General features: G+C 42.7%; 1 protein-coding gene and 1 pseudogene across 3 annotated transcripts in view; both read left to right on the forward strand.

Moving 5' to 3' along the window:
- Positions 1-8,892: 8,892 nt before the first annotated feature.
- On the forward strand, positions 8,893-12,734 carry LOC120618593 (protein phosphatase 1 regulatory subunit 14B-like; annotated as a pseudogene).
- A 3,607-nt stretch (positions 12,735-16,341) lies between these two features.
- The window catches only part of CYP4X1 (cytochrome P450 family 4 subfamily X member 1), a 41,894-nt gene continuing 35,268 nt past the window's right edge, over positions 16,342-22,967 (forward strand). For 2 of the 3 annotated variants that reach the window (XM_039885391.1, XM_039885399.1), the window contains exon 1: positions 16,342-16,884. In XM_039885391.1, coding sequence (XP_039741325.1) covers positions 16,708-16,884 — 177 coding nt within the window. In that variant the 5' untranslated portion in view covers positions 16,342-16,707. The remainder of the gene's footprint in view (positions 16,885-22,967) is intronic. The other variant, XM_039885384.1, reaches the window with a different exon arrangement.

The following is a 22,967-nucleotide window of genomic DNA, read 5'->3' on the forward strand; positions in this document are numbered from 1 at the left end:
AAGAAAGAAAGAAAGAAAGAAAGAAAGAAAGAAAGAAAGAAAGAAAGAAAGAAAGAAAGAAAGAAAGAAAGAAAGAAAGAAAGAAAGAAAGAAAGAAAGAAAGAAAGAAAGAAAGAAAGAAAGAGGAAGGAGGGAGGAAGGGAGGAAGGAAGGAAAGAAGAAAAGTAGAAAGAAATTCAGCCCTACATTAACATTCATTTAAGTAAATATTGTGGACGTTAGACTGGCTTGTGGGCTGGGATGGTGATTGGCAGAGGGTTCGGGTAATGATGGCTTAACCACACGTCTCTTCCAGAATTTCACAACCCAAAGGCATGTATCCAAGGGGGAAGAGCTGCTCCAGACTGATGCAACTTTCTCTCTCACCTGATCTTCCCAGGATGACCTTCGTGTAGTCAGGGTCATGAACAATGACCGAGACCTTGCTGCCCCATAGCCAGTGAGGAAAGGCACACGGGAATTTCTCTACCCTTTTACAAATATTTTGTAGCTCCTTGCCCTTTTGTAACTGTAACCAAGGGAAAGACAGAGCAATCAAATCTTTTTCGTTAGGTCCAGTACTTGGGGTGGTAGTGAAGGGTAGGAGATAATTCAGGATCTATCGGCAGTGATTCAGAGTTTGGGGCTGTTTCTGATGAGCTGGGTTGTGATCTGGATTCTTGCTCTTCATCAAGACTAGGTCTAAAATCAGGTTCTGGCTTCTGGTTGGGCCTTCTATGAGCTCTCACTCAGAATGGCATTTAGAATCTCACATGTAGTATGTGCTTGAAAAATGGTCAGTAATGGACTACATGGAGTACAAAACTTTTCCACACTTACATAAGAGCTATTGCCTGAATTTTGTTCCCCTTAAATTCATATGTTGAAGACCTAATCCCCAATACCTGAGATTGAGTGACTTTATGTGGAGATAGGGTCTTTACAGGGATAATCCAGTTAAAGTGCTGTCATCAGAGTGGGCTCTAATGCAATATAACTGCATCTTTACAAAAAGTGAGGAAATTTGGGCACAAAGACAGTCACTCACAGAAGGAAGTTGATATGAAAGACATGCGGAGAAGATGGTGGTTTACTAACCAAGGAGAGAGGCATGGAACAGATGGTTCTTTCCCAGCCTGAAGAAGAGACCAACTCTACCAACATCTTGATTTTGGAGCTCTAGTCTCAAGAACTGTGAGACACTAAGTTTCTGTTTTTTTAGCCACCCAATGTGTTATGTATCCCTAACAAAATGTATGATGTGTACTGTTCAAGGCACACCTATGACTGGGGACGGACTATTACTCTATGTTTACTGAAACATGAGAAAACCTACATTAAAGGATATGCCCAAGTGAACTGCATTTAGATCCAAGTCTGTTGATGCTGGGGTTCCCACAGCTCCCTGGGTGTCTCTGTTCTCACATTTCAACTCAATGTTATAACTGCTGGGCCCCGTGTTGGCAAACTTCCATTTAATACCTGTAATGCCTTTGTTGTTAGAGCCAGCATAGAGCATAGCTCATAGGAATTATACCTTATTTTTAAAAGATGACGTAAGAGAAGGAAAAAATGCATACATGTGAATTTAAGTAAATATTGTAAGTGAATGAATGAGTTGATTAAAATTTTTGTTGCAAGTCACAGCTATAATCTTGAGCTAATGTAAGAAAGAGGAAAGGGACAGAGTGAAGGCCGGAAGTCCAGGAGTATTTCATGGAGCCCAAGGGCAGGAGTCAGCAAGGGTAAGTAAGAAGCAGAACCAGAGACTGGAGAGCTGCCAGGACAGAGTCTCTTATTCTTTCTCCGTATAAGTACATGCATTCATTCTCTCAACAAATATTTATTAAGGCTCTACTTTGTACCTGACATTTTTCTAGAAGCTGGCAATACGGTCATGAATAAACAGACGGCAGTCCCTGTCTCCTTGGACCTGGGTCCACGTGGTGGAGAAGAGCACGTGTACCCTTCCGGGATTGGCATGTTACCATTCTACCACACATCATGCCTGAGTGGCACTGTGAATCCTATTTGAGAATCTGCTTATAATATCATGGCCAAGGTGTTCACCTGCTACAACCAATGGTGGTTGGGGTTGAATAAAGCGCTCAGGGGCACATCCTTTTTTTGGGAAGAGATCTCAGAGCACACAAGTTGGGCAGACATCCCAAATTTGCTTATTCACTATGGTGAATAAGCAAATACATAAATAAGTGCATGAGTAAATGGAGTCACTCATTCATTTTTTTTGGTGACTGTGGATTGAGCACTTACTTTGGGTCAATTGCCATCCTAGTTGCTGGAGACAGCACTGAAAAACAAAAGTCCCTGGTGTCATGGAGTTGTTTTCTAGTGGTGGTGCAGGTAGATAGATAGACAATTCTTCCATAGCCTGATCGGTGTCCTGCTTGAAGTAATTAAGGAGGCAACTGTATGTTCCCAGGTCATATCCATCACTGGGGCTGCCCTTCTCCTTTGATCGAACGAGGGGACTGACCAGTGGGAGCATCAAATTACCCCAGGTATGTTACCTGGTCCTCTAGGATCCCCTCTTACTGGCCATGCAGGGGCCTGAGAGACCCTGCTTCAGCATAGCCGCATGCCTCCTTTCTGGTTACTTGATGCCCAAACCAAGGACCTTCTCCTAAATCAGTGGTGCCCAAACTTTTTGGCACTTGGGACCAGACCTCCTATGAGAATCTAATGCCTGATGATCTGAGGTGGAGCTGAGGGTAGAGCTGGGGAGCAGCTGCAAATACAGATGAACCCTCATTTGCTTGCCTCCTGCTGTGCAGCCCAGTTCTAACAGGCCAAAGACTGGTACCCAAAAGAACTAAACCGTATTCTGCCTTTCCTTTCTTCTCTCTCTAGGCCATTCTGGCATTCACTGGTCTTTGAGCCCTCTAGCCAACCATTTGGGACTGACAGCTGCCCTTGAGCACATGTGGCCAGAGCCAGCAGACACTCTCGTGGAGGGGATGGTGCTCATGGTGGCAGTGGTGAGGACCCTTAGACAAATAGCCAGTGCCCAACTAGCTTCCAGGCTTTGGCCACACAATGCAGGCTGTGCTGCACTAGAGTTGTCCTCACCTGGCAGCTTCTGAGAACTGCAGCCAAGAAGAAATTTCCCCAAAGAGAGCCAGAAAGAGAGTAAGTAGACAGATCCTCATGTGGCCACATAGGCAATCGTCAGTTGTGGACTGTGCTGGCATAGCAGGACCATTAAAGAGAATCTCGTTACCTCTCAATTCTGTCTCCAAATTCCAGCACTGTGAGCTCCTTGAGGCTGAGGATACCATCCTTCTCCTGTACCTCTATACACAGAAACTGACAAAGGGATGCTTGACCCAGGTGTGTGTACTGACAGGAAGGAGCAGCTTGCAGTCAGGTGAGAGACAATGCTGCCCAGCCAGCTCTGTTAGTGCTAGTCCCTAAGGGGAAGGGTGAAGAGCAAGGTGAGGGGGCCATGCGGAGACAGGATCACCAAGGGTTTGTGGATTGAACCAGCCTCAAGAGGTGGGCTGTTGCAGAGACCTGAGGCTACTCTTTTTTAGAGGAGGCCAAGAGATTACCAGCAGAGTAGAGCCAAAGTTGGGAACTGCTCATGTCAGCCATAGAGAGACAGCCCAAGCTCAGTTTGTTCATGAACATTCTGGAACAAATGACTTCCCGATTATTTGTTGACTTGAAGAAATTGAGACCCTTTTTTTATTCCATTCTCACTTTTCTGGGCTAAGATTTGATGTAAGGAACCACTAAAAATTCCTCCAGTGACTTTGCCATTGCGCTGATGGCATTAAATGATATGTAGACCCAGGAAGTGGCTAATTCTATTTACATAACTAACACCATTCATGGTGTGAATCATCTTCTCCTAGCCTGAGAGATATTGCAGCCACATTTTTCTTGCTTTTATCATACTCTGAGATTTTCATGTATTCAATACCTCTGTTTTGGGCTAAGTCTGGAATTGAATGCCATATGTCGAATCCAAATGGAAACTATTCTTTCAGGCCAGATGACAAGTGACAAGGTGGGCAGTTAAGCATATAGGCTCTGTTCCCAAACTACTTAGATTCATATTTACATACTTTAAATAGCCACTCTATGACTCGGTTTCCTCATCTGTAAGCTGGAGATGATGATAATTATAGCACTCAAGTGAGTCACTATAATGTAAGAATTGTGCCTGGCACAGGCCAAGGGCCACAGTGAGACTCACTCTAATTTGTATGAATTTAAAATAATATCGATGCCTATGAAGGACACCCATGTTGAAGGTACAAACTCACTGCATTAAATAGGGGTGAAATCCATCAGGGAATATGGAAAGGGGAACTGACATCTTTGGGATTCCAATAACCTAAACGGCCCCATTCTCTCCAATTTCTCCCTCCAAATCAAGCATACTTGCTATGCCAGCACAGTCCACAACTGACAATTGCTTATGTGGCCACATGAGGATCTGTCTACTTACTCTCTTTCTGGCTCTCTTTGGGGAAATTTCTTCTTGGCTGCAGTTCTCAGAAGCTGCCAGGTGAGGACAACTCCAGTGCAGCACAGCCTGCATTGTGTGGCCAAAGCCTGGAAGCTAGTTGGGCACTGGCTATTTGTCTAAGGGTCCTCACCACTGCCACCATGAGCACCATCCCCTCCACGAGAGTGTCTGCTGGCTCTGGCCACATGTGCTCAAGGGCAACTGTCAGTCCCAGCTGGTTGACTAGAGGGCTCAAAGACCAGTGAATGCCAGAATGGCCTAGAGAGAGAAGAAAGGAAAGGCAGAATACGGTTTAGTTCTTTTGGGTACCAGTCTTTGGCCTGTTAGAACTGGGCTGCACAGCAGGAGGTGAGCGGAGGGCAAGCAAGTGAGGCTTCATCTGCATCTGTATTTGCAGCTGCTCATGTCAAATACTCCTTACCTGGGCCATCTCCTGGAAGCCTTCTAGCTTATATGTGTCAGCAACTTGTCAGGGTTTTAATAGTGCCATCACTACTCTGGAAAATCTCATGGTCTCCGGCCAACCAAGCTGGTTAGTCCTCCTCACCTGACATTACCCCCACATGCCCTGTGGGTGATCGTCTCTTCCTGGGACATGATCCCATCCCTAAATTCCTGTCTATCATCTCTACAGACTGTGGACCCCACAGGCAGGGATCCATGAGACTGATAACCGTGTTCCCAGGCAAGCTCGGGGTTAGGCAGAGAGAATGGGATGGAGTGGCCTGGGGCAGGGAAGCATCTAGAAGTTCTGTTCTGTCAGAATAGCTGAGGCTGCCCAACCTGGAACAGGGAGACTCAAGAAGGAACAGCCATTGTCCTCAAAGTTCTGGTCCACTAAAATGGCCTGCATATCTACTTAAGGAAGGGAGTCTGGCAGGCCAAGATCACCAGCACAGGCTTCCTGTGAGAAGGTGAGCTCCCAGACTGGGATGAGGAGCCGAGACCTGAAGGGGAAACTGAGTTTTCCCCCAGGGCCATGTACTCATTATACAACAAGGTTTTGTCCGATAGACTCTAACCATAACCGTGCTCTGAGAGTCCCGGTCCTCCCTGCCCTCTTATTCCCCTACCCCACTCCATTTTATCTCCTATTTGTGCCCAAATAGCCAATGGAAAGGAGAGGATGGGAATTGCTGGAGGGCTTTGAGCAGCCACTGCCTGCGCAGATAAAGCTGGGTTGCCTTGAGCAGCAGCAGCACCAGGCCGAGCAGGAAGGTGACTTGAAGGAAACCAGAGATACTGTCCAGTGGTCTGGTGGGGCTCAGCAAGGAGACACTCATGCTGCACTGGTTTCTGGATTGCTGACTGTCTCTCACTACCTCAAGCCAGTCTGGAAGGATTGCCCCACCTACCTTGTGGGGCGGGGAGGGTGAAGGTTGAGGGCAGAGTTTAGAATTTAGCCACCAGGGTTGATTACTGGGAAGGATCTATCTTGAAAAACAAGGAAAAAATGCTTTTCAGCTGACAGTGACAATGGTTGTGCACATTTCAACTTCCTACTCATCAACTTCCCAATAAGCATTTAATGAGCACTTATTATGTGCCAGGCAGTATGCCAGGTGCCAGGACCCAGCTGTAAGAAAAACAGACACGACCCCTGATTTTTAGATTCCACAGTCTAGTTGGCCAAATGTTCGGTAGGTGTTGTTTTATTATTGTCGCCACTTTAGAGTTTAAAAAATAGTTATAGTTAGGCAAAGTATTGTAGCTAGCAGAAAATAGCCATTGCCAATATGAGTTGGGGTTAGAATCCCTCTCTGTTTTCTCCAGAACTGCCTGCCTAGCTGCCTCTCCCATTTTCCCCTGACCTTGTCCCAGCCCACTATTCAGTTGGGGAACGTGTCAATGGTCAGAGTACTGGCTTTGGATTCAGGAGTTTCAGCTCGAGGTCTGACTCACTAAATTGAAGGCAGCCACTGATACTCTCAGAGCCTCCACTTCTCCTTTTGTAAGTGGGATAATAATCCCTTTCCTGAGAACTTTCCAGGAATGCTCATTCCTTCATTCACTCAGCAAATATTTCTTGAGTGTATAGTTTAGTAGTTAAAGTCAGAAAACTAACTTAGTACAATAAAATATAAGACCTTTCCTGGAGAAAAGAATAGTGGACTGTGTCCACCCAGGGAAGGAGAAAACTAAAGAAAGAGAATGGGGTCTTGAGGGATAAACAGTTAATCAGATGGATAGTTCTAGATAAGGGGCAAAGCCAGGGTTCAAAGCCAAGTAATCTGGCTGCAGAGGCCTTGCTGTTAACTATTAATGTACAGAGATGATTTTAGTTCATACATGGTGACCCCCAACTTCACAGGGGCATGTCGTGTTTCTTCTGTTTTATTCAGCGTTTCCAAGGAGCAGATGAGGGTTTCATCAATTCCACATGTTGGTGTGAATGTAAGCCTCACTGTCCAGGGAAGCCTATGTAAGAAAGTGTTGGGAAAATCATGTGGCTAGATGTAGCAGTCATTGAAAATGATATTTCTGGAGAATTTTTAATGATTTGAGAAAAGCTTATTACAAAGTGATCAAAGCAGAATGTATGACCATCTGTAGAATATGAGCTTAGCTTTTAGAAAGTCGTGCTTGCCTAAGTTAATATTTATTTACTAGTGAATATCTTTTTCATTCATTTGGTGCCCAGACACCAAACCCCAGGCTCCATGAAAGTTTTAACTAGGCATTCTATGTCCTTATCTTCCTGTGGCATGGAACGGAGGACCATGCCTACTGATGATGCCCAATAAATACTGATTTGAGGCATGAATGAAGCAGGTAACCAGGAAAACCTTGGACTGGTTAGATCACCATCATAAACAGAGTAGACTCAGTTTTGGACGCCACATTTTACAAGGGAAATTAATATTTTTATTCCTGAATGTTTCCTGGTTCAGTTTATAGACAACAAAAAGCAGAGGGGGATCTATCGTGTGCAGTCAATCCCCAAGGGCGTCAGCTTGAAGCATTACTCATGTGAGTTGATTGCCTCAGGATCTTCTTGTTTGATAAAACTGGGTTTGATGCAGATTCAATTTATCTTGTTTACTTTTACATCTAATAGGCAAAACTCTTTTAAACCCTTTTTAACCTCAATATTTGCATGTATTACCCAACCAAGGGATGGTGTAGAACTATGGTGTTTGTTTTCAGCTGGGGACATTCTGTACCACCAACTCCTACCTGGAATGAGATACAGAGCTGATTGTGAAAAATTACTCAGTACCTGCACAATACTGGCATGCAGCAACGCTTCCAAAAATGTCACCTCAATATTCACATAGTGCTGATACTTTCCAAAGCAAAATCACAACTACTCTTCAATTAACCAGGCTTTGTGACCTTCTTTTACAGACAAGAAAACCAAGGCCCAGAGATATTAATTGAATCAACTTTTTCAAGGTCACAAAGCAAGTAAGTGTTAGAGTTAGGACAACCAACTCAAATTTCTAACTCCAAATTTCCTACAACTTTACTGTCATTTATTTTGTATAATGCTTACGATGTGCTGACATGGTGCCAAGTGATTTCATATATTGTCTACTTTCATCCTTATGATACCCTGTCATAGAGCACACACCACTCTCTGGATGATTTCTCTAACCTCATCTCAGCTCACTGCCCCACTAAGTGGGGCAGCTCCTGGAAGATACCACTTTTTCTCTACCCTACAGCCTCTGTGTTTGCTGTTCCCACTACCTGGAATGCTATTTCCTTACTCTTCCTGTGGCCGGCTCCTTATCATCCTTTGGGTTTCACCTTAAATGTTGTCTCCAACAAGAGGCAATCCCAGATCACTCTGTCTAAGCAGGTGCTCCCTGTAAGTCTCTCACTAGCACTGTGTTTATTTCCTTCTTAGCACTCACTGCTGTCTGCAGTCATTTTACATGATGGTTCACTTGTTTCTTATCGGTCTTTCCCATAAAATGAAAGGTCCGTACCATGTCTGTCTCAATCCCTTGAGATGTCTCGACAGTGCCCTGCACATGGCAGGTCCTCAATAAAAACTTGTCAAATGTTTTAACAGAGGTCGAATAGAGGTGATTTCTTTATTGCACAACAAGCTGGTACTATCCATCTAATGAAAAGCTTCATTGCGAAAAAGAAATGGTTCTGGCTGCCGCGTAGATAGAGAGTTAGTGGTAGGAAGCAAATAGAAGCAGGTTGGTCAACTCGTTGACCTAACTAGGTGCAATAAGAGAGTGGCTTGGACTTGGAACATTGGCACTGGGTCTGGAGAGGGCACCGAACCCAGAGGTGGCTAGGACTGGTTGACAGGCTGGGTGGGCAGATGCAGAAAGAAAGAAGGACTCTCCCAGGCCAGCCTCAGGGACTTAGGGTCTGGTTGGTGACATTTCTTACCTGTGAGGCCTGACTCTCTGTCACCATTGCAAATCCAGCAGACAGGGAGCCTGGACAAGATGGTGTCCTGGGCCCACCAATTCCCCTATACCCAGCCACTCTGGCTTGGACAGTTCCTCGGCTTTCTGAGCATTTATGAGCCTGACTATGCCAAGGCTGTGTACAGCCGAGGAGGTAAGGGCTCCTGGGAGAGGCTGGGGCTTCAGGAGAGCAAAGGGCTCAGGGCACCATGTGGGGAAGAGTCCTGGACGTGCATCCTAAGTCTGGGCAGCTGAGGTTCTCATCCTATTTATCAATAGGTCTCCTCTGGGAATTCCCCAGTCTCTGCTTCACTCCATCTTCTCTGTCTCTTGCAGACCGTAGGGCCCCAAATATGTATGACTTTCTCCTTTAAACTGGTAAGTGGTTACCTGTCTTTCCTCCTCTTCTCATCCCAGATCTTTGGTGCTGGATGACCAGGATCCTTTCCTGCTCTGTTGCATTCGGTCAGTTTTCCCATCGACTGGGCTGCCTGGCCTTCATGCGCCCCTCCTAAGCTCAGCTGGTCAGGGAGCAGACAGGGGAACAGACAGGAGTGCTCCCAGCTGGCCAGTGATATGGGGTTCATGCACCTTTTCCTGCTAGGTGTGTCTTTTTCCTGTACAGGTATCTATTCTACTGCTTCCATTTCTCTGGTAGGACCCTGACTAATACAGACTTTGGTACCAAGATTGGTTCTAAAGGAACAGAATCTTAAGTATGAGTTTTCTGAATTAGTTTTGGGTTTTCTGGAATTAGCCCTCTAATGTGATAAGTTGAAAGGCCCTATTGACTTCATTGCCAACGGTAAAGAGGACATGGTAGTGCAGGACATGATGTAAGCAATAGAGCGTCACCCTTGGCTACTACTCATCAAATACTTACAAAAGGCAACGTTCTGATGACCAACCATATTTTGGCTACCTTAGAACATTTTAGTCAAACTAAGGGGTATAAAATTGGCTGGAGCTGCCCCCCGGTGCTCCCGCCGCCGCCCTTGCCGCGGAGCCTCAGTGAGCCGAGTCTACCAGGTAACCCCTGCCAGCAGCCCACAGCCAGCGGGCTAGTGGAGGCAGCGCAAAAGGGACCCAGATGCATGCATGTGGCCCGGGTGGCAGCCACGGCGGACAGCGGCCCACGTGGGGTGCAGCCCAGGGCTCGGGTTCTACATTCAGAGCCCCACTCGGGCTGCTGACAAGGGCCTGGGCAGCGCGGACGATGAGGGACCAGTGAGGCGCCAAGAGAAGGTCACCGTCAAGTACGACCTCAAGGAGTTATCGAAGCGCCTCAACCTATAGGAGTGGATCCTGAAGCAGCTCATTCGCCTTATACTACTGCCAGGAAGAGGAAATCCCAGAGCTGGAGACTGACGTGAACGAACTCCTGGACATGGATAGTGAAGATACCCATGCTGCCAGGGTCAAGGAGCTGCTGGTTGACTGTTACAAACCCACTGAGGCCTTCATCTTTGGCCTGCTGAACAAGATCCGGGACATGAAGAAGCTGAGCACACCCCAGAAGAAGTAAGGGTCTTTGGCCCAGGTGAACGGTGGCTCCCATAGGACAATCGCTGCCCCCTGACCTCTTAGCAAAAGCAATACCGGGAGGCCCTGCGGCCAGGCCTGGTGCCATGAGCAGAGCTCCCTGAACCCCTGGACCAGAGGCCTTTCCCCTGCCCCCTCGATTTTCCATTTTGGGGTTTTTTTATTATTATTAAAGTGATGGGACTTTTTGTGTTTTTATATTGACTCTGCAGCACAGACCTTTTAATAAAGCTAGGATATGCCTTTGATGTAGCTAAAAAAAAAGAAAAAGAAAAGAAAAAATGGCTAGTTGCTCCTAGCTGTACTGGAGAAGATGGAGAAAGAAACGGATGAGCCCAGGGATTCAAAACCCAGCCCAAACTATACATAAATGACCTAAAAGCTTCTATGCCTGTCCTGAAAGAAACCATTATGTCCTGTAGCCACAGGCCTCAGCTAAGGCTGAAATTTCTGAAAACTAAACCCAGAGTCTCATCCTGCCTGTGTCTGAATTACAACGAAAATGAATTCCTAATCTTGCAGAGTGCCTTCTGTCAAAGTGGAGAATTGATTGAGAAGTAAGGAGAGCCTGAAAATTGGAATGGGAACATATGAGAAGACCCTAATGAAGCTGGAGACACCAAACTCCTAAATTCTGCTGAGTCTTCTATGCTGAATGCTGGGTGTAATATCTACTCCAAGTATGCATTCCAGAACCAGAGAATAACCTCAGGATAGGTTTGGGTATACAGCACCAGGTAGATGGTAATAACTTGCAGGACTGAGTTAAGGTTCTCCAGGAGGCTGTATATACTATAAACCAATGTCTAATATAGGGTACAATTTCTTTCACTGCCAGGATGCACCCATTCAGGAATCAAGGGATGAAAATGGAAGTGGCACCATCATTATTACCCTTAGTGATGATATTAGCAACATTCTTTTGCTTCTTGCCCCTGCAAACTTGTGCTTCTACTGGGAGACAAAACGATTACATTAAACTGGAAGGTAAGACTACCACCCATATGCTTCTAAATTAAAAGCAATTACTACACTGGATTGACCTTGATTTCTAAGGTGAAAATGGTAGGTCCCTTACCAATGGAGGTAAGGAAGGGTATGCCTGGAACACAGGAGATATCTAGGGCATCTCTTAGAATTACCATGTCCTGTCATTAAATTAAATAGAAAAATACTGCAACCCAATTCAGGCATAACTAGTAATCGCTCATATTTTTCAAAAATGAAAGTGTGAGTCATCCTACCAGGCAAAGAACCACATCTAGCTGAGGTGCTTGCTGAGGGCAAAGAGAATCTGGAATGGGTAGTGGAAGAAGGTGGTCATAAATGCTAGCTATGACCATGTGACCAGTTGCAGAAACAAGGACTGTAATTGTTTTGAGTTTTCCTTTTTTTCTTTTGTTGTGAATATGTTTGTGTGCATGTGCACATGTATGTATCAGATATTTTTTCTTCCTTCTCTATTCCCCTTCACATATAACATGGAATATATTAATAAAGTTAACTTGATATCACAGCATTTAAGTTACAGGGTATCAGGGAGAAGAGTGAACACCAGACAATGACTTCATTGTCTTCAGGGGAAAGAGTATCTTTCAGTGATGCGCAGGGTAGCTGGCAGAAGTATAACTTCATTGTAGTCTTTATTTGTAGATTAAGTATGATTTAAGGGGATGTGTATGAAAGCCAAGTTGACAAACAGTGGACTGTGATGTCTAGTTTTATGTGTCCACTTGGATAGGCCATAGTAATCAGTTATTCAATTAAATACAAATCTCGGTGTTGCTGTAAAGATTTTGTAAATATGGTTAACATTTAAAATCAATTAAATTTAAGAAAAGGAAATTTCCTTGATAATCTGGGAGGGTCTAATCCTCTAACTAAAAGGCCTTAGGAACAAAGTTCTAGAACTTGGAAAATATGAAAAAACAAGTTCTTCCATAGAGCTTCTGCAACACCTTGGTTGTGGCCCAGTGAAACCCATTTCAGATTTCTGATCTCCAAAACTGTAAGATTACGCATGGTCGATTGACAAAGTATATTTTGGTCAGATGACTTCAATGTACTCTTAAATTCAACTATTTCGAGTTACTACATTTATATTAAGAAAAGAAGAAAGACTGAATCTTGAAGTTGTAATTGAGTTAATATAATTCAAAACTCTCTATGATCTGGAGATTTTTAAGAGGATTTACATTTTGTGCTATCCTCTATTATGGTATAAAATACCACAGAATGTGAAACTCTACATCTGCCCCATCTTTCGTCCTTCTTCTTCAAAGCCAGTGACTGCACTACAGATCTCAGCCTCTCTCTCTTTGAGAAATGGAAGGCGGAAGGAAGGGAAGGGGAGAGAGAGACCTTAATTTCTTCCACACTCCAATCCCCATCCAGGTAATATCCTAATTCTTCTTTTTCATTGCCAGACTTTTCAGAGTTAATACTTCCTCCGCAGTCTCAATTAAGTCCCATCATGTTCACTTCTCAATCCACTTTATTTTGGCTTCTAGATCTATCATTTCAACAATTCAACCTATAGTTACAAATGACTTCCATGATGCTAATTCCAATACATTTTAAATTTGATCCTTGTTTTCTGAGGCGCACTTGACATTCATCTTTCATTTCAAGTGTCTCGACATTCTCTGTTTATATTCCATAATACTTAATGCTCGTGGCTTCTCTCATAGTTCTCGCTTGCTTCTTTTTCTCTTCTGGAGGAACAACACAACTAGACACATTCAAAAGTTTTCATGATTCACTGACTGTGTCATCCAAAGGAACTGGAGAGACAGACCAACACAACTGGTTTGGCACCTGAGAGAGAAGGAGGAAAGGAGAAAAGACCTTGGAATTCCCAATCTGGATAGATGGGGCTTAGGGCAAGCTGCTTTTTCTTTTTTGGATTTAATTTCCTTATTCATAAGACAGAATGAGGTCTAGATGATCCGTATGGGTCCTTCCGGTGGCAGCACTTATCCATCGTGCTCTATCTCTTTTCTTATCTATTGTCTCCTCCACCAGACTGTGAACTGTCCCAAGGAAAGGCTTACCCTTGATCCTTCCTTATTTCCTAGCACTTGCTTAGCACTGGCTGGTATACAGGAGGTAGCAGTGGGCATGGGGAATGACTTTGTGCCTCCTTCCTGAACATTTCCATTCTCTAACTTCCAGACTGTTGAGCAAGAAAATGACAAAACCATGTGCCCTTGGCCCTCTGCTATGTAAGTTTCACTGGTTGTTCAATATTTCAACTTGCTTGCCAGTACCCTTAGCATTAACTGTCACAGCTGTTTCGAATCCCCACTCTGCTCAGATACCAAATATTCCCAGGCCCTGCCAGGACAAAATGTGCCTCAGAATCCTCTAAGAAAATTGAAATTATTTGGTATCAGAGACTAAACTGCCCATTCCCTTCTGTTATCCTGCCTCTTATACTTCTAACATGTTGGTCGTCCCAGGTGAATCCTCTCAAAACTACAACTACTGTGTTAATTAAGAGTAGAAAAGAGTGATCACTACTCATCCTCTCTGTCCCATGGCACCCTCCCTTGGTTCAGGCCACCATCACATCTTATCTGAATATTCCAATAGCATGAGAACTGGTCTTCAAGGTCCAGCCTTACACCCCCTATACATAAATGTTCCTATAATACCCTGAAACTTGGAACCCCAGACTGCCTAGGTTCAAATCATGATCCTACTTCTTACCCTTTCATATCTTGTTTGATGCCCTGTCTTGCCCTCTGATGGGCAATTGCCTAATCTCTTTGTGTCTCCGTTTCCATATATATAAAACAAGAGTAATGATAATATCTACCTCAAATGTTTATTCTGAGAATTAAATGAGTTACCACATGTAAATCACTTTAAAATAGTACTTGGCACTTAGAAAGCACACAATAAATATTTTCTGCTATTACTATCTTCTACATAGCTGCCAGAGTGATTTTCGATTTAACCACCACACTTTCTATCCTAAGTCCCTCCAGCGCATTTCCATTTACTTAAAATTGAACTCCTTCCCCAGGCCTACCACTATTTGTGTTGCTGGTGCTTTTTCATTGCAGCTAAGAAAATTCAATTCAGTGGATATTTGCCCAGGAATGCCAAGAAGGAAGTTAGCGCTGCTCTGCTTTTGGATTTTTGAGTTGCAATAAGTATTGAAAGCCAGTCTTTGGACAGAATAAATGATTTTCTAAATTCCTGTACCTTCCATTAGCATGTCCTGTTGGAGTAGGTTATAGATTTTCGCTCTCAATAAAGAGTAGAAGGAATACAGATAATATCATAAGGAGAGTTTCTACTACATGAAATGGAGGTTATGGAAAAGTCCACCTCTTTCAGCCTGGTGGACTTAGGCAAGAACTGGCAGAGGAAGCCACTGGTCAGGAGGATATCTAAGCTAAAATCCTGGGAGTGGTTTAGATAGATTGAGGGAAAAGCTGAGAGCACAGGGGATTTTGCCTTGCTTTCATTGGAGAGGAATCTGAGTGAAAAAGAGCAGTGAAGCAGAGAGAAGGTCTGAGCTAGCACCCCTGAGCCTCTCCTAGGCTTCTGGGTATAGTGCAAAAAGTCCCAAAGTTCCTTTATTTTTCAAGTAAGGACATGAAGTGCAGTTGATGGCCTGATCTCAGAGAAATTAACACCTCCAGCAAGAGCCTGGGTGGAACTGGGTCAGCTAAGGAGTCCTTGGGCCCTGACCCCACTGAAAGAACTAACTAAAAGTTCACCACCACGCTCTACTATTTGTCACTCAGCAAAAAGAACCCAGCGATCAGAACAAACTAGATCTCATGAAGCTGAGACTAGCTAGGATGTGAAGGCAGTGCATGGATCTGATGCCTGTAGCCCAATCACCATGATGCAGTTCTGTGAGGGCCACCATAAACCCATCACAATTTGGGGAAGGAGGAGGGCGCAGAGGAAGAATCTGAAAAACCAAAAGCCACGAGTTTCCCAGAAGAAACTGTGTAAACCAGAAGATTCTGAAGAGACACTGTCAACAACTTCTAGGGAAGGTCTAGGCTGGAGGGAGCTGAAACAATGTGTGGCACAAAATGGAACATTCGAGGGGCCCGTACTTGGTCCGGATGAAGTCATCGCAACTGGAGTTTGTCTTAACCATTAACCTGCCCAATAAAATCTGGCTCTAGAGACTGGGGTGGGGGCTTGAGAAGTGGGGCGCAGTGACAAGGAACAGAATAGGAAGTTGTAACAGAGATTGGGTTTATTGGGCAGGGCTGTAAATCCAACACCTAACATATGCCTATCTTAGCATAAATAAATGAATGAATAAATGAATTGTGGACAGTGCCTACAACAATGGTTGGGTATGGTGGACAACAGCTTGGAAAGTCAGGTCTGTTGGATTCTACCTCACTACCTGATAGATAATTTTTTAAAAAACTCATTACTTTCTAACTATTTTACTACATTTTCTATTATTTTTGCACTTGAGGTTATTTATGTCTCTTGTGTCCATGGCTGGTTTCATGGGCATGGGGCCTGAGCAGTCACACGGGGCCTTGCACTGGGAAAGATGTATGCTTGCTTTAATGCCCTGCTGTTATCATCATGAAATTGTTAATAAATTTTTAACGAAGGGTCCCACATTTTCATTTTGCACTAGGATCCACAAATTATGTTGCAGACCCTGATTGTGTCTGTATAGTGGAACTCTTATACAATGCTATGCTACTTAGCATCTCTTCCCAATTCAGGGTTCAGGGTCCTCCGTTGGCAGCTTAAAATAGGACATGGTGGACATTCGCAAACACTAGAAATCAGAGTGAGCACCAGTTTTAAAACTTTTACCAGCACATCGACTAGACAGGCCACAGTATATAAATATAATGATCATACACGCCCACTACCAGCTCACGGGCTCCTGTGTGTTTTGACAGAATTTCAGAGCGGCAAAGAAGGTCTTTTTGCATAGCAGTTTACCATTTATTTGTGACAATGAAAAAAAACAATGACTTCAACTTTGGTATTATTTCAAAACCTAAATTCAAACCTTCTGTGCTTGAAAACTGTCAGGCTTGAAATATGACACTCCGGGAGGGTAGAAAAAGTCATCCTGAATGAAGGTTTGCATCAATTGATAAAGGGTTAGAAATCCGGGAACTTGCGCCTGCCTCCTCCGGCCAAGCCTGAGCTGCCACTCCCACCGCTCTTCCTCCTTCCCTGTTCCGAAGCTTCCCGGAGGGCACAGAGACGCGGTGGGCTGAGTGATCCTCCTCCAAGCGTGGGGCTTCAGAAAGCTCACCCTCTCCCCGGCCCCCAGGGAGCAATCTGCAGCGCGGAGCGATGGACTCCTCCTGGCTGGAGACACGCTGGGCGCGGCCCTTTCACCTGGCGTTCGTGTTCTGTCTGGCCCTGGGGCTGCTGCAGGCCATCAAGCTCTACGTGCGGAGGCAGCGGCTGCTGAGAGACCTGCGCGCCTTCCCCGGGCCCTCCACCCACTGGTTCTACGGGCACCAGAAGGTAGGGAGATGGAAGGGAGGGGCGAAGGAGGATATTGGAAGCCCCACCCACAGAAAGGCTGCTTCCTTCCCTTCCTCCTATCCCTCCATACTGTACAGACCTATCTGGCCCAGTCTGTGGCTCTCCGCATCTTTTCATTATTCTAAACGTGTGCCCTCACAGCTCCTTGAGGAAAGGGAAACACCCTGGAGCGATTAGAGAGGAAGCTTTGGCGGCTGGGAGGGGGCTATTTTAAGAGACCTAATCCGGAAAAAGAAAATGTGGTGTTATCTCTGGTCTCTCTGCTTCAATCTCTTGCATTTACGCACTGCATTTTAAAAAGACTTCCACATGTCTTTAACATATATATATATATATATGTTACATAAATATATACATATTTATGTAATCCTAAATAATACTTATTAATTGCAGAAAATGTGTCAAACTGAACACAATAGTTGCCAACCTTAGTCTATTCCGCCAGATAAAATTAACTTTCTTTTTCTAAGACTCTTGAGAAGTAAGGAGCAGCCCCAGATGGTCACTCAAAAAATATTGACTGATTGAAATTTGTAAGGTAGAGGAAGACTGTTTGTTACCTTTGGGTCTCTTCAGTTCTCTAAATCCACTCCACCCCTGACTCTTTGTTTTATCAGAAATATAAACTAATAATTCTTTGAAATGCATTATTCTCTAAAGTCATATAGAAAACAAAAAGTGAGTTATAAACCACTGTTCCAATAATACTAGCTTTTATTATTGCCCGTGTATTTACCTTTATTGAGCCCTTTATTTCTTCCTATGGCTTTGAGTTACTGTCCAGTGTCCTTTCATTTCATCATGCAGAACTCCTTTGCACATTTCTTGCAGAGTATTTCTAGTAGTAATAAGCTCCCTCAGCTTTCGTCTATCTGGGAATGTCTTAATTTCTCCTTCAATTTTGAAAGACGGTTTTGTTAGATATAGAACCCTTGGTTGACAGTTGTTGGTGGTGGCGGCGGCGGTGGTGGTGTGTGTGCCTGTGTGTACGTATTTAGCACTTTGAATATATCTTCTGTCCTCCAAAGTTTCTGATGAGAAATCTACTGCTAATCTTATTGAGGATCCCTTGTATGTAAAGAGTCACTTCTCCCTTGCTGCTTTCAAGGTTCTCTCTTTGTTTTGGCCATCAAAAGTTTGATTAGAATGTATCTCAGTGTGGGGCTGTTGGAATTCATCTTACTTGGAGTTCACTGAGTTTCTTAGATATTTATATTCATGTTTTTCATCAAATTTGGGAAGTGTTTGGCCATTATTTCTTCAAATATTCTCTATCCTTTTCTCTCTGTCTTCTCCTGGGATTGTATGTTTGTCAGCTTGATGGTATCCCATGGGTCCTTTAGCTCTTCACTTTTCTTCAATCATTCTTCTTTTTTCTCAGACTCAATAATTTCCATTGTTCTATATTTAAGTTCATTGATTCTTTCTTCTCTATGAGCATACCCGCTTTTGAATCCCTCTAGTGAGTTTTTCATTTCAGTTATTGTGCTTTTAATCTCCAGCACTTCTTTTTTTTTAATTAATTATTATTATTATTTTTTATGGTGACATTAGTTCCAGCACTTCTTTTTGGTTTTCTTTTGGGGTTTTCTATCTCTTTATTGATATTTCTATTTTTTACATTCCACTTATATATATCATTTAAAAAATCTTTCTCCACATCTTCCTTTAGTCCTTTTAACATCTGTAAGACAGTTCTTTTAAAGTCTTTGCCTGGTAGTGTTGCCCTTCGGTCTTTTTCTGTGGCAGCTTCTGTTGATTTAATTTTTTCCTTTGAATGGGCCATATTTTTTGTTTCTTTGTATGACTTGTGATTCTTTGTTGAAAACTGGACATTTCAGTCTAATAATATGATAACTCAGGAGATCAGATTCTCTCCCTTCCCCAGGGTTTGCTTTGTTTTGCTTTGTTTTATTTATTTATTTTTAAATTGCTGCAAGCTTTCTCTTTAACAAAGATCATCAGAAAAGACCTAAAGGTCTTTTTTCAGCTCTTCACATGGTAGACCTAAGGTCTTTTCTGAGCCTGTGATTTTCCTTGGGAATATGTGGTCACTTTCTGATTTTCCTTGTATATACAATTGCTTTCAAATATCCTAGTCTTTAATGCCTGGCTCTCAAAAGCAGGGACAGGGAAAGAGAAAAATAACCAGGAAAGAAGAAACCAGCCTTTTAAATTTCCTAGAAGTCACTTCAGCCAGTAAGAACAGGGGAACTTGCAACAATGGGGAGAAGTACAACAACAATAGCCACTGGCCTCTTGTGTGTGTGTACCTCTGTGTTCAGAAGAAGTAATTGGTGATCAGAACACCAATCCCCAATATTTGGGGGACAGGGCACTTCCCCCTCCCCAACACCAGCTCCCACAAGCTGTGTGTAAGCTGCTCCAGGAACACCTACAGCTGCCTGCCACCTCGGCTAGGGATGGGAGATGGGTAGCTTCTACCATGTGAAGAGCTGAAATTGACCAAAATTAATTACAGTGTACAGTCTAAGCCTTCCCCCTGGAAGTTGTAATTCTTCAGTAGATTCCAGAATTTCAAAATAGGTACATCAGACAGATTCTTCCAGAGCAATGGTTGCCTAGGTGGAGAGACAGATTACTCATACTTCCTAATCTGCCATCTTTCCAGAATTCTCACACTTTCTTAATCTTTATTATGTGACCCTTTTCTTTTCCTCTCTATAACAGCTTTAAGGTCTTCACTTTGCCTCTGATGTTCTGAAATTTAATTATGATGTACTAAAGTGTGGCATTAGGCTTTTTTCCTCCATTTATTATGCTTGACACTTGGTCGGCAATCTTTTTAATCTAAAAACTCGTATTTATCAGTTCTGGAATTTTTTATGTATAATATTTGTCTTAGTTTATGTTTCTCCAGAATAAGACCCTGAGACAAAGATTCAAGAGCAAGTATTTTACTTTGGAGATGATGGATGCCAGGAAACTTTGATAGAGGGTCAGGCAGGTGAGACAAGGATAGGAAAGCAGGCAACATAGGGCTGATTTTCAAGCAAGTTGCCACTGTGGATAACTATAGTTTAATCCCACAGGGGAACTCCAGTAGTCAGTGTATGTAATTCAGAGTTATCCTACCTGAAGACGGGTAAGGGAACTGGGGCATTTTTAGATTAACTTCTGATAGTTGTGGTAGAAGGTTGGCCCTAGGGAGTGTTAAATTCCCAACACTTTTGAACTGTTTTGTAGACAGCAAGGCAGTGAACAGAGACAACCCTTAGATTAATAAATGCAGATTCTGGTTATGGCATGCCGTAAAGTGGTAAGGATGAAGAGTTAGAGATAGGACATGAATAGCGAACATTACAATTTCTTTGATATTTCCTTACCAACACCTCTCAATTTCTCTTTTCTCTCTGGAACTCCAATTGGTTGGATATGGACCTCCTGCATTGAGCATCTATTTAAAAAACAAACAAACAAACAAATAAACTTTGCTTCTTGATTTTTATCTTCTTATAATTTCTACTAAAAACATTTTTTTTTTAATTTGGCTATCATAATTTAATTTCCAAGGGCTCTGTCTTATTCTCCATTTATTGTTGTATCACCTTATGATACATTTTAAAAATGGTAAAACATAGTGGCTTAAGAAAACAAAGTCCAATTTATCTATTTTTTCTTTTGTTGTTTGTGCTTTTGTTGTCATATCTAAGAAACCATTGCCAAATCCAAGATTAAATCTTCGTTTTTGTCTAAGAGTTTTACAGTTCTAGTTCTCTCATTTAAATCTTTAATCTATTATGAGTTAATTTTTGTATATTGTGTGAGGTAGGGATTCAACTTCCTTCTTTTGCATGTATATATCCAGTTATCCCAGTACCATTTGTTGAAAAGACTATTTTGCCCCCATTGAATTGTTTTGGCACCTGAGTAGGAAAAACCTAGTTCTCCTCCTGCATATCTCCTTTACTCTCATACTATTACCACATTCACAGCACTTCTGACTCCAGATGTGTTACAGTTTTCCTCACACAAAGCAATTCTGTGACACCAGCTGAGTGTCCTACGATTTAACTCAATTCTGACACTGTCTACCTGGAGATAGCATCAGATCCTAGAGATTAAGGGCTCAGTCCCACAGATCTACCCCAAATCTCCTACTTCAGATGCCAGTCACGAATCCAGGTTGTTACTTGTGCTTCTGACCAATCATCTATAAATTGGAGCTTCCTATGACCCCCTCCTCAGTTTCGATTAATTTGCTAAAATGGCTCACAAAACTCAGGAAACTAGTTTACTTCCTGATGACTGGTTTATTATAAAAGGACATGACAAAAGATACAGATGAACATCCAGATAGGAGAGCTGCATAGGGCAGGATATGTGGGAAAGGGCACAGATCTTCCACGCTCTTTCCAGCTGTGCCACCCTTGCACCAACCCGGAAGGTCTCCAAACCCTATACTTCTCAGATACTTATGGAAGCTTCATCACATAAGTACAATTGGTCATTCATTCTATTTTCAACCCCTTTCCCTTCTCTGAAGATCGGGAGGTAGGGCTGAAAATTCTAAGCTGCTAATTATGGCTTAATCTTTCTGGTGACCGACCCCCATCCAGGAGCACCCCAAGAATCACCTCATTAGAACAAAAGACACTGCTCTCACCCAGGAGATTCCAAGGGATTTAGGAACTCTGTGTCAGGAACCAAATGTTAGAACAAAAGATGCTGCCAGTACCCTTATCACTTAGGAAGTGTGCCAGAAACTGGGGGCAGAGACCAATACACACACACACACACACAATAACAATAATACACACACACACACACACCTTTCCTATTGCTTCACAACACCTCGGTAAAAAATTAATTGACTAAACATGAAGGTTTACTTCTGGATTGTGGACTCTATTTAATTGATCTATATGTCTATCATGCCAATACCACGCTGTTTTAATTACTGTTGCTTTATGGTGAGTTTTGAAATGAGGAAGCATGAGTTCTCCTACTTTGTTCTTTTTCAAGGTCATTTAGGCTATTCTAGATACTTCCAGCTTCCATATAAATTTTAATATCAGCTTGTCAATATCTACAAAGAAACTAGTTATAATTCTGATAGGGATTGCATTGAATCTGTAAATCAATTTGGGAAGTATTGCCATCTTAACAATATTAAGTCTTCTGATCCATGAACATGAATATCTTTCCATTCATTTAAGTCTTTTAAAATTTCCAACGTTTTGTAGTTTTCAGAGTGTATGTTTTCCCTTTTTTGTTAAATGTTTCTGAATATTTTCTGCTATTTGATATTGTCATAAATAGAATGGTTTTATTTTTATTCAGATTGTTCATTGGATTCATAGTGTTTTAAAGTTCATATGTCTCTTGACTGTCACTAAATTATTTTTTTTTTTATTTTAGAGAGGCCTCTATCAGAGTTTTGGAGATTGGAGATGGCTGATATATCAAGTTCACTTTTATTACCAACTTTTATTACTCGTTTACCTTTTTTTACCCTTTATGTTCCTTTTGATGACTCATCACTTAGTCACAAGGAAAGGATGGAACTATTTTACATTGTAACATTTTAGGTATAACCATAGATTCCAGAAGAAAAGGCATATATACATAGGGGAAATTCCTGACAAGACGAGAAATTTCATTCCTTGCTCTTTTCCAATCATACTGGTCTTCTTGCTAGTCCTCAAACATGCCAAGCAAATTCCTTCCTCAGGTCTTTGGATATCCTTTCCCTTGGCTGGAATGCTCTCTGTGCACTTTATTCAGGCCTTTGAACAAATGTCGCTTCTTCAGAGAGGCCCACCCTTGACCACTCAAACTAAAATACGGCCTCTAGCACTTCTTGTCCCCTAACTCTGTTTTTATTATCTTAGTATTTATCACTCTTTTACATTATATTATATACTCCTTTACTATACACTCCTTTCCTCACCACTAGGATACCATAAACCCAGTTCTTGGCTTGTAGTAGGTGCTAAGTAACCATTTTGTTGAGTGCTCACATCCATTAGGTGCTAAATAAATTCATTCAAAGATTTATCAACTACAAAGAATAGACCAGGTATATTGATACTTATTCA

Source organism: Pteropus medius, unplaced genomic scaffold (assembly GCF_902729225.1).
Source record: "Pteropus medius unplaced genomic scaffold, Ma_sr-lr_union100, whole genome shotgun sequence".
NCBI classification, from domain to species: Eukaryota; Metazoa; Chordata; class Mammalia; order Chiroptera; family Pteropodidae; genus Pteropus; species Pteropus medius.